At 39.4% G+C, this 12,447-nt stretch overlaps 1 protein-coding gene and 1 non-coding gene across 10 annotated transcripts; both read right to left on the minus strand.

Annotated features, from left to right (window-relative positions):
• HNRNPK (heterogeneous nuclear ribonucleoprotein K) lies at positions 218 to 12,442 on the minus strand. 9 transcript variants are annotated; one of them, XM_018051770.1, is made up of 17 exons: positions 12,174 to 12,442; positions 10,212 to 10,290; positions 10,020 to 10,104; positions 9,522 to 9,619; positions 8,839 to 8,895; positions 7,371 to 7,414; positions 6,423 to 6,495; positions 5,827 to 5,898; positions 5,217 to 5,330; positions 4,757 to 4,885; positions 3,873 to 4,180; positions 3,682 to 3,736; positions 3,299 to 3,382; positions 3,004 to 3,019; positions 2,845 to 2,927; positions 2,287 to 2,456; positions 218 to 1,576 (listed from the first exon to the last, which is right to left on the minus strand). In XM_018051770.1, the coding sequence occupies exons 3-17, from the start codon at positions 10,075 to 10,077 to the stop codon at positions 1,543 to 1,545; spliced, it is 1,395 nt and encodes a 464-aa protein (XP_017907259.1). In that variant the 5' UTR covers positions 10,078 to 10,104; positions 10,212 to 10,290; positions 12,174 to 12,442; the 3' UTR covers positions 218 to 1,542.
• Positions 1,870 to 2,016, minus strand: MIR7 (microRNA 7). The gene has a single exon (NR_129791.1). It is a non-coding gene; the product is annotated as a microRNA 7 (primary transcript).

Genomic DNA, 12,447 nt, shown 5'->3' on the forward strand with positions numbered 1-12,447 from the left:
AATTCTAACAAACCAGAACTATTTTAAAGATAGAAACCTAAGAAATCTGCAAGCATATCACAGGTAATATGAGAACAGGAAGACTTGCAAAATTGGTATGACTCAGCTCTATGCTCAACTCTTTAAAATTAAGAGCCCATCTACTGAAGTTTTAACTTACCACCCCCATGAAATCTGATTTATAAATGCTAGAAAAACACTTCACACAAAAAATACATAATTTAAGATTATTGTATTTCCTTACAAGAGGAATGTTTTAACAAATTTTACAGGTGTCAATCAACCCTTGTTCAAAATTGGGCACACATCAAATCTAGCATTATGGGAGTTTTATTTGGAAGTGAACTTTTAACTATTAATACAAATGCCAAGAGATACTACACAAAACATCCACAGGAATTTTTTTCATCTTTTTTTTTTTGAATTGTTCACAAACATTTCCTACATAATCCAACATACAACAGAGAAATGGTACATCTTTTTCTTTCAATTTGCATACAATGGAAAAACAAGTATATATATATATATTTTACAAAGTTTAACTAATAGACACTACCAAGCTGACAGTTTAAGTCTATATGTGAGAAATTATCTAATAAAAAATAATCAGAATTTATTTAGCATCAGTCACTTCCATAACCAAGTATTATTCTGATTGATAAAACTTGTCATTAAGCTTCTGGTATAAACTTATACCACTATTCCATCGGTTGTGTTGCTCCCCACCTTGGTTCTTCAGAATCATGAACAGAAAATTGTTGCAAAGTAGGGGCAAGCATTTGCAAAAACAAACAAAAATCCCCAGCTTATTATAAGCATGAATGTGTGGTGGAATTTCCTCCCAAGCAATGGACTTCAAATCATTAAGAATCACCAGAACTGAGTATTGTCAAGATATTTTGCCTAAGTCCAAGAAGAGATGCCATTTATTTATATCCAACAGAGGACTGAAAATTAAACTTAGTGTTCCGTTCGGGGGGTAGGTTGGAGGGAATTCAGCCATTTGAAAAATGACCATCTTAAAAAAAATGACCACCAAAAATAGGTTCACTAAATTTATTTTAAAAATCATAAAACGTTTCTTACAAAAGAGCATTACATTCTGCACACTGCTCTGAATAGATGCCAGGGACATATGGACTACTGTTACTTTTCCTCCCTGTCCCACCACCCCAAATGTTACAGTGACCACAAAGCAAAGTGTTCACAATAATTACATGGGGGGACTTCTTTAAACCACCAACAATGAACAAAAATTAAAATTCACTCACTCTGCTGCTGTTTCAAAATTTCAATGTTAGTTTTTGCACACCCTCCCCCACCCCCACCCTGTTTGTAAGGAACTAAAACATTACATCTGGTGAACAGCAAAGATTTCACTACACCTCAAATGCAGAACACCTATGAAGCAGAGGAATGTTGGCTTTTTAAACAGAAGCAGATAAAAAAAAAAAGATGCAGGACTCCTTCAGTTCTTCACTAGTCTTAGAAAAACTTTCCAGAATACTGCTTCACACTATAAAAAAGAAAAAATATCTTGCATTAGAATCCTTCAACATCTGCATACTGCTTCACACTATAAAAGAAAAGAAAAAAAAGTACGAATTAGAATTTTTGTTCGTAACATCTTAGTCAATCTTAACATTAAGACAATTTCAATGCTAAATTAAAATGATAAACATGTCCATTACACAATTAGAGATAAGAACTAAAACATTAGTAATTACAAATTAGAGCAACATAAAATCCAAGAAAAAAGATTAATAGTAAATCAGACATTAGTAGAGCAGAATTGTTAATATATGGTAGAAAAGACAAAGAAATGCCAGTTAAGGTGTGAATTGCTGCATTTTACAGCACCAATCATTTGTCCTGTAGAGGCATGGCCTGTGCCATATGGCAGACTGTGATTTGTTGTCGATTCAGTTATCTAAAAACAACAAAATCACTAGTCTTCCACACAGAACTAGACCAACATCCACTGAATCTTCTACATTTTCTACAGGCTCTGTATAATTTGTAACAAGTGGTTTTGGCAGCAGTTTTCACCAGAAAAATGAGAAGTTTGCTTGGTTAAGGCTTCTTCCAGTAAGATTAGTATCGAATGTCTTCATGTTTTAGCAAGAAGGCAGAAGAAAATTAAAGCAAAGCTATTAGAATGTTTAGAAGTTAGGTCCCCAAAAGGTTGAGACACCATGTCTTCTAAAAGAAAAATTAGCTGAGAAAGAGAAGCTTTTTAAGGTTTTAGTATGTGTAGGCTAATAACATAAAGCTAAACAAACTGACCTGTTCTGCAGCAAATACTGTGCATTCTGTATCTGGTCCTGTGTTCCTGTAATGGTAATGATCCGATCTTCGGATCCTTCTAAAGGCTCATCAATTTTGATCGAAGCTCCTGACTCATGACGGATTTGTTTAATCCGCTGACCACCTTTGCCAATAATAGATCCAGCCAACTGCAAAGATTTTTAAAAGCAAGTGTTTATGATATACTTAAAAAAAAATTATCCTGTATGTTCAGTGACCATCAAGAACATTCTCGTACAACTTATTGACTATACTTTGTTATTTATTCCCTCCAACCAGTCAGTCTGAATTACAACCTATTTACATCACCCACTGACATTTCCTTTAAAAAACGAACCAGGGGCTCTAACCCCTGATAATTGCTTTTAATAGCACTGAACACTTTTTGACAAGGCTTAAACTGGAGAACACTTCACTGAAGTCCTTGAAACACAATTTTAATCCTAGAAGGGAATACTTTTGTTAAAACCTTCGTTAAGCCAGAAAACTCATAAAAATGACTCAGTAAATGTCTTTTATAGTATTAAAAATACTTACATCTTTGGGAATAGTTACTTGTGTAGTAATAATAGGTCCACCAAGATCACCATATGAGCCACGACCCCCTGCATAGGAATAATCTGATTTAAATAATGAGTATTAAGTTCATATACAAAGCATGAAATAATGTTTGATTTCAGAAAGAAGAAAACTTACCATATCCAGAGCCACCCTAAAAAGAGAACAGACAAAAACAGAAAATTACTTTGCCTTCCAAACTTTAGGTAATTAAACACATTCCTAAAAACCCCCCAGTTATTATTAGTAAAAAAGCCCTCCCATATATTCCCTAGTAAGCCAATTTCAGAAAACAATCTTCAGGGGAAGAAACCATTCAGGTACACAGCGTTCCAAGAAACAAAAATGTTATATGGGGGAAATAAAATATTTAATTGGTGAGTAAACAAGCACTTTAAGATTATTACTAACATAAACACCCGTGATACTCAACCTGTGGTTCATAAGCCATCTGCCACTCTGATGGGCTCCATGTATCTATTGCAGAATCCCAGGTTTCATCAGCACTGAAACCAACCTGTGTTAAAGAGAGAAAACTATTAACATGAACCTGCAGAGTATTTGTCAGAGCCACCATTTTTATACATCAATTTCTACTTCTGTATGTAAGTTTTCAGTAATCATGTATTTCGGGGGCAAAGATGGAACAAGTACCTAACATCCCAGCAAACAAACAGCAACAATGATTTAAGTGACTAACAGAGTCTATCTGTAAGACAAGTTCTTCAGTTAACACATTCAATAAAATGTTAGCTATCTGACTTTTAAACCCTTCAGCTCTCATAAAATACATCAACGAAGTATCAAAGTTCTTACCATGCCATCATAACGGTCTCCAGGTCTTCCTCTTCTGTCATAGGCCATTAGATCTCTGCAAGCATAATAATTGTAATCTCAGCTGGTCACGTATTTGAAATGAAAACCTACCCCCTTCTATCTGTACCTACCCCCTTCTATCTGTTAAGTGCTGCTTCTTGTATATCAACGTGCGGATGAAAGACACTTACCCTCCTCTAGGTGGTGGTGGTGGTGGAAGAGGAAGATTCCGAGCTCTACTACCTCCCCGGCCACCTCGTCCGGGAGGGGGTGGAGGAGGTCCTCGACGAGGGCTCATATCATCATAATCTCTTCTGGAGGGAGGCATGGGACGCCCACCCCGACCAGGCGGCATTCTGTCAAAACCACCTCTTCCCCGCATGGGAAATCCCACAGGACGTCCACGGCGGTCATCAAACATCATTGTAAAACCACCATAATCATAGGTTTCATCATAAAAATTGGGATCATAAGGCTGAGCGCGTCCTTTGATGGGAGACTGAAAGAAAAACACAGCAACTTTATAGACTGAGGGAAAAAACCTTAGTTCACAGTAACAATTTTTTTAACAGAAATCTTCAAGCACTTTGTATTTCTCTTGAGATACTTGTGGTTAAGCATAGGGACAGGAACATATGCAAACATAGTAAATGGAAAGAATTTTAAAAAATGCGTTTCTGGTGAGTTTGAAATAAAAAAATTGGGAGTTTTACTGCTCGTGAGGCAACGGTTTAATTTTACCCTTAGCGTTAACAGACCACAAATTCCTTTCAATTTCACAATGGGGATTATGAAGAAGTTACTACCCAGAGGGGATCACTATCTAGTACTGTAGAAGAACCATAAAAACTTCATTTGAATGATCAAAACTTATTAAAAAAAAAACAAAAAAAACCTCACCAACAGTCAAAAGACAATTGTACAGATTATCTCAAAGTATTTCTAAATTAAATTGATGGGAAAGCAGAGTGATATAAAATTGTTAGGGAAAAGTAATTTGTCTTTGCCTTCTGAAATTACTTTTGAATAAGATGTTTTGTGAAATTAAATGTAAACAAAAGTGTTCTGAAGGTACCTCTGATATAAGATCAAGGATGATCTTTATGCACTCTACAACCCTATCAGGTTTTCCTCCGATAAGAACGACTCTGTCAGTAGATTGAGGACAACATTCCTGGAAAAGCTTGATTGTTGTCTGAGTGTTCTGCAATAGGTTTAAAAATAATCAGCATTAATCAATCAGAAAAAAATGAAATGCACTAAAGAAAAAAAAAGTTCTAGGCTTAGACAGATTTAATTTGTATTTTAGTAAAATTTCCCCCCAATGTAAAAACCTTGTTAGTAAGGGTTGGGCTTTGCAATACACTTTTGGCAAATAACTTGTCTAGTATGGCCAAGCCATTCTGCTATATTTTAATTAGCAAACTATGTAATCTTAGGGGAAGGAAGCGCAAAAGGAGAAATGAGAAATGCCTACCAAATCCTTATAAACAACTATTTTCCAATAATTCAGCAGAAGAAAGCACTGGCTTTACCTCTCGAAGTTCTTTGATTTTAGCACCTTTGACTCCAATAATTCCTCCTGCCAGACTCTGATGAATCAACAGTCTCAACTCGCAGTCAAAGTCGCTTCCTTTATAGTGTTGGTACTGTGGAGGGAGTTACAGAATTTCAGTTCCAAATCAAAGATTCCCCAATACACACTTATCTGCTATAAGCATACCAATATACTGTTGCAGTGAGCAACCTGAATTTATATTTCAATAACTTTACCAGTTATGTGCTATTATCCTCAATAGCCAGGCCCAAAAAGGACATTCTGCACCACCTTAAAAAACTATTTTATTTTCAGGTCCTGCAACACCATACCCACACTGCAGCCATTTAGCATGTCGCTGTTACCACAAAATTATTATTAACATTCAAATAACACCATAATAAAAATGACTGCAAAGCACTTTGCAAATGTATTTAATTCCCACTGCAGCATGGAGCAGGGTCAACAGTGAGTTGTAAGACCATTCATTTATCATCTTTTTAAGCCTTTTTCTATAGAGACGGGAAAAGTACACTATGTTGAAAATAAAATCGATCCTATGGGCCAGGCTCCATACTTCAGTGGGGTTCAATGGCACTATGACATACATTTAAGCATTCCACAGCATCAGATTCGAGCGGGAGCTGGCTGGTTGCAGTGGGTGATGGCAACTGCAGGCCCTGAAAGTAGAAAAATAAGAGTAATAGGTTAAGTGTCTAGTGTGATCAGGCTATTGTCGCATATATTGGTAAAGCTACTACAACATATTTCATGACTATCATTAAATAACAAGAAATTGCTTATCTACACTAACAATGAACATACAATGCTTTTCTCTGTACACCTAGCAAACATTACACAGAATTTAAAAATACTCAAACTAGATCAAACATAGTCCTTTCCAACATAGTCTCAGTCAGTAGTCTAACTCAAAACCTCTTCTAAAAATAAAGCCCATAATATACATGCTAAACTCCATGAACGTGCACGACCAGAGTTCCTTCCTATCTACTCCAGAATGGCTAGACTACAGTTTTAAACAAGTAATGTGGGATGTAAAACAATCCTGCACTTTAAGCAGCAGAGTGTAACACATTGCTGCTAAAAAACTATTATAACCAGTGTCTTTCCACCTCCCCCGTTTTGCCCCATTAAATATATTAAGCACCCCCCATTGCGAAATACATTAAAAAAATGAGCCTACCTCTTCCAAGGTAGGGATGATTTTCTTCAGAATTTCTCCAATCGTTTCAATATCAGCACTGATACTCAATATGCTGTCAAACACCACAAATACCAGATAGTACAAAAAAAGGTGGAAAAGAAAAATGAGTTTTGTGGTCATCACCAGTAGTCAAACTTTTACAGAGATGAACATACAATTATTTAATAGTCCCCATTTAAAGTAGCCTATTTATACATTTTTCACATGCATTTTGTTTTATGCCCAATACAAACATGGTAACAATATTAGGAGACTTGCAGAGAGACAGAGAGAATGGGCTCTTGGAAGGGCTCAGATTAAGTGGGCAATAAATTGACCAGAACTGAAGCAGAGTTGAATATTTATGTTCCCCGCCACCACTAAGTTAATTAAGGATACCCTCGCTGTTACATTGGAAAAACTGGCACACCTTCTCTCAGGCAAAGTAGGGGAATATGCAAGTGGTAAACATTGTATTTGGAGTAAGGTTATGGATACCAGTTAGAAATTAGATCACTAATGGGCTCTGCAAGAAAACAAATACAAATGCAAGACAAAAACAAAGACAACACAAATGAGAAGTGAAGGAAAGTGAACCAGAGTTAGCATTTCATCAGAAAAAATTATGAACAGGCAATGTTGGGAAGCAAGGTGGGCCACAAAGACAGAGCGAGAGACTGTTTCGGTAACAATTTGATTTACAATGCAGCAAATATGCAACACTTGAAGCTGTGCTCCTTCCATTGAAATAAAATTAGTGGATCGTTTGGGTGGGCAACTCACGGTAAAAGTTCAGTGACAAAAAGACTTAATGGGGAAAATAAGACAGAAACTTGAAAAACAATACACCGTCTAAAGGGGATACTATTTAATTATATAAAAGGCAGGTAATAAAATACATTTCTCTCTTTCTAATCAGGCAGTGAGGCATAAACTGTTGGGACATACCGCTCGGGGCCACTGCTGTCTGGGACTGAAACACTGGCATTGTACTGCATTGGTCATTGGCGTTCGTGGATGTTGGCATTGGGCATGGGCATTCAATCAGAAGTTGTCAAGTATGGTACCCGTTTGGCAACGAGCACATTTTTGGGCATAGCCAACCAGGGTTTTCACATGGGCGTTCAGGGGCGGATGGGCCAACGTCATGGTGGGCAACGCAGGGGTAAGTCGATCCAGTACATGGGCAACGGAGATATATGGCCAAAAAAACAAGGAGAGGGAAAAGGGGGAAAAGCAATAAATTTTAATTTAATACAAACTATACTCATACTCTCAATTAATGAAACAAGCTTAAGTTGTTCTGAAGACTAACACAATAATGGACTTCTCTATATCTGACTGTGGCTTAACATTTAAGGACCTTTAATGATGGTACTTTAAAAAACAAACGATGTTTCAGTAGCAGGCTGGCTCATGAGGGTAGACACAAAACCTGTCATGACTTGAATTCTTGAGGAAATGGGGAAATTATTAACCCAGATAATTATACAGAACATCTGGATTAAGAGGAAAGAGGTTTATAAAAGACAAAAATTCCCACACCATCAAAAATCCTAACTTAAATGACTAATTTGGTTTCTTGGAGGTTTAAAATGCATTCCTAGATCCTAACAGGCAAGTTTGTAAAATTTAAAATTTTAAGTTCAGTTTACAGTAATCAAGAGGAACATACAAAGATCTGCGACCAAGAGAGAAATGAAATACTATCAAATAAGTTTTCAACACAAAGTTCTTATTTGCCTCAACTTCAGCAAGGAAACATCAAGAGTGTGTAAAATGAGAAAAAAAATTAAGAAATTTGGTGTAGCCAAGTCCTATAAATATGCTCACTTCTGGTGATACCAACATTTAATGTGTCTAATCACAAGAGTCAACCCACTATAAAATATGAAGACACAAATTATCAGCATTGACAGACGGTCTCCCAGTTAAAAAATTAAGTGCCTACTCTATTCTTTACCCATATCTAAATCATGCAACCTCAATTTCTTTGTGCTCCATGTGTAAACTGTTCAAGAACAGATGGGCAAATTGGGGGGAAAAAAGGGGAATAAAAATATGGAGTTTAATCAGCCACCTGCAACGGTTTTCAGTACTACTGTACTTGATTCACACATGGGAAATGGTGCAATTAAAGGGTTTTATACTGTTATTTATAATTAAGATGTTATCTTGAAATGAATAATTTGGTGTAAAGTTATTAGAAAGTGAGGAGGTTTAATACAGACCCCCCCCCCAACTCAATCTGGGCTTTGTTAGGAATGGCAAATCTTTAGAATTATCTATGTATTCAATTATTATAAAAGGCTTGTATCTAGGCTATTAAATGATTTCTATGATGCAAATCTTTAAATTTCTAAAAACACATAAACTGAAGCTGCCTGTGTAGTAGTTTAAACTCTTTAATACTTACGTCTGTACGGAGAGCCTTAATATTCTTGCCTCCTTTTCCAATCACTGCCCCAGCATTCTGAAGAAGATAAAAAGATATCTAAGTGTGTCTTCTTAACCTTTTAGTCAAAAACAAACACCACACAAGTCTAGTGTATCTAACCTCTTGTTTGGTTATAGCGATGGAAATCTATTTGTGGATATTACAACCACAAGTTTTAAATGAAAACCAAGAGTCTATGTTACATGCTCTGGAGACTAAATACCTAAACAGAGCTTTGAAATATTCGGGATGCCAGAAATAAACTGAGTGTAAATCTTAAGCACTGGCACCAAATTTACAATACCCTTTTGCAAGTCAATTAACTTAAATTCTAGCAGATTTCACATTTTTAGCTATATTATCAGTTAAGTAAGCTGCCAATCAGGATATCTAATGAACCCACAATGAAATAGAAAATACTATCTTTAAGGCATTAATGCTATAAGGACCATCCACACCCATCTCCTAATTAGGCTTGTAGTTCACTGTGTTAAGGGCTTTCATTTTAATCATTAGCAAAATAATTATCATGGCCTAAAAAGTCTGTTTAGAAAGAGCCAATTATTTTACATTCTGTAGCCTTCTGAAGGCTTCCCAGAAGCTCAAACATTTTCTTAATTTCTACTTTGAGTAAGAACCAATTTCAAGAATAAATTCTATACCTTGCTCTGAAGCAGAATGCGTAATTCAACCATCTCATCAGTGTTTCTAGATCTTTTAAAAGCTTGTTCCTCTTCCATATCTTCAGCAGGGCGTTTACCTAAAAATTAACAGTTTAGGTTTCAGAGAGCACCAGCATCTTCAAGAAAGGGTACCCTTAATCACATTTTAGTTTTAACCTACAGATTTAACATTTAAGTACATTCCCTTTGAAGGGATTAGTTGTTAAAGCTTGTTAAAAAAAGGCACTCAATCTTCAACTTTTCTATCAAAATACACTCCCTTAATTTTCTAAACACGAGATTTATTGTGACAGCACATCAAAGGATTAGAAATTTCTAAATGCAAGAAAAAAAACTTGTATTTACTGGCTTTCTTTTAATCAGTTTCCTCACCTATGCAAATGACAGTTACTTCTAGTTCAAAAAAGTAACAAGGATCTCAGGGAAAAAATTATGAAATTAACAAAACAAGAAGAAATTGTTAAAATGTTTTCTCACCAAATTCGCCATTGGTTTCGGTGTTGGGAAAGGTTTCCTCTGGCTGTTCAGTTTCCATTTTCTTGTATTCAAGGGACACACCAATCTGTTAAAAAATAGAGAGGCTAGTACACTTGGTTTCTTGGAAAGCAGGCTGTGCAGGGTACTAAATATTAAAGACAAGGGAAAGAAATGACTATTTCCAGAACGTACCAGTTATTAAATATATCCTTCCAGGGCAGAACTGAAGTGTTCTGGGCGGGACCAACTGACACCCTAGTGCTGTAGTAGCCTACGAAAACCAACACAAATCAGTTTTGCTTTTTTGGTTATTACCGAATACTACTGACTACAGATTTTAACACAAAAGAGCCATTTCTAAAACTTGTTTTCGGTTCTTTAATTTCCAAAGGGCCGCCCTAAAACAATCCAAAAGACCTATCTGATTTTTCTGTAAAAGCAAAAACACCGTAATTTTGGACCAAGTTCCACCATAATGTTTTATATAAATACACAGAAACCAGACGCATAAGGCATTTAAGCCTCCGAGTACTGAGTCTCGAGTAATGCTCCCGAAAGTATACATTTATAAAGAGACACAGAAATTATTTTTACATCTGGATTCTAAACTTCTGGGTTTCTTCCCACCGGTGACTTGAAAACTCTACCTGAAATATAAAGGCAAATTCAAGCCATACCCAACCGTCTGGCCAATCTACTGGAGCGATAAACAGGCAAACCTGAAACAGGAGTGCACCCAAACTGCCTGTACTACTCGACTAACAGAACCCTTGAACACCAATAACATCACTAGCGGGATATTTCAAATTACGTTAAAAGCGGTATAACCTGACACTTTCTTTCAGCACCACCAGACTGGTGATAGGACTGTGAACAGCCTTTTAGATCCCCTCTCCTGACTGGCAGAAGGCGACAAGCGGCTCCCGTTATGAAAGAAATGCTCACAGTCATGGCAGTATTTACGCCTTCCACTCTTCACAGTAACTGAAACGCCAACCCGGCCCCAAACTCAAAATACTGAGGTGCTACGGAAAATTTAGATGAAGGGGTTTGACGACAAATAGCAGGCTGTTTATAACGATAAACCCAATATCCTCCAAGTGCTTTAGTCGCCAGACCCCAAAAATTGCTAAGTATATGCGCGACCGGCCAAGGGCAAACATGCCCTCCTCCCCTCAACGCCCGAAACCGGGATCGGCAACAGCCAAGCAACAGGAGTTGAGAAAGCTCCCGAGGCGAGAGCACCAGCGCCGCACCTCTCCTCAGCCCGATCCGACAGGAAATGGCGGCCCGCGTAATGGCGACTACGTGCTACTAGGCGGAGCCGAGCGCGGACCCCCTCCCCCACCCACCACGCGGTCCCGAGACCTCGTCCCCCGCACCCTCCCCCCACCGCGGGAGACAAAGCAACGAAGGCAGCCCCGACCCTTCCCGCTCGCCCGTTCCAGACCCAAGCCCGGAGCGCCCAAGTGCGGCGGGCCCCACACAAAGAGAGCGGCGGCGTTCTCTACCGCCCTCCGGCTCCCTCTCCTTCCCACACAAGGCCTAGTTCCCAACACAACAAAACTCATCCCACCGGCACAAGCCTAGCGACTCTCCGAAGCCTCTAGTACCACAACGCGGACTGCAGATATACGCTCAGGGAAATGGCGGAGGTGGGGGGAGGGGAAACTCGGCAACGTTCCCTCCCAGAACCCGCCAACCACCACCAAGCCCCCAAACGCCTTCCCTCAAGTGGATAAAGTACTCTCAGGCCCTCACCCCCACGCGCCGTTCGCCCAGCCCCATTCCTCACCCGGCAAGGGTACCGTCCCTATGCCGCCGCGCCTCCTCAGCCGGTCACAGCTAGACAGAGAACAAGCGTAGGCCCCCACTGCCCTCCCCCGCCTCCACGCACTCTCCTACCCCGCCGCCGGGCCCAATTGGCTCCACCGGCTACAGCGGTGGCGCGAGAGCGAAGCGATTGGCCCAAGGCCGCATCAATCAAGGCGCCGGAGGAGGCGACAACCCCGCCCCCCGCCGGCGCCTCCCTTCAGGCTGTAAGGCCGCTAAGGGCCTGAGAAAAATCAGACTTCGGAAAAGTCAACGCAGCCTTTAGGGAGGCCAAAGCCCTGCCCGAACCCGCAATGCCCAAGCCCCAATAACTCTAATTACCTATAGGCCGCAAATAAGCGGGAAGTAGGCAAGACGTCGAGGTCGGTGCAGCAGAGAAACAGAGGATAATGGCGTCTGCAGTGCTTTCGCCTGAAGCGCCCTCCTCCTTTCTCGTCCGCGCACTCACTGGCTGGGGGGAGGGGTGAGGCTCTCGCGAGAACTAAAGGCTGTTCCGTTCTCGCGCACAGGGAGGGGCGGGTGTGGGGGGCGCTTTTGGGCCTGAAGGAGTCTTCACGGGTGGGAGGAGGGGCGTGAGCGCGCGGCAAATCGGGCG

This window comes from Capra hircus, chromosome 8 (genome assembly GCF_001704415.2).
Source record: "Capra hircus breed San Clemente chromosome 8, ASM170441v1, whole genome shotgun sequence".
Taxonomy (NCBI): Eukaryota; Metazoa; Chordata; class Mammalia; order Artiodactyla; family Bovidae; genus Capra; species Capra hircus.

Excerpts from the sequence above, each read along its gene's own strand:
- HNRNPK (XM_018051770.1), bottom strand. The coding sequence starts at position 10,077 with ATGGAAACTGAACAGCCAGAGGAAACCTTTCCCAACACCGAAACCAAT. Across the intron at positions 5,331-5,826 it reads ATGCTGTGGAATGCTTAAAT|TACCAACACTATAAAGGAAG; the intron begins GTATGTCATAGT and ends CTCCCTCCACAG. Across the intron at positions 4,181-4,756 it reads TCCTTGATCTTATATCAGAG|TCTCCCATCAAAGGACGCGC; the intron begins GTACCTTCAGAA and ends TTTTTCTTTCAG.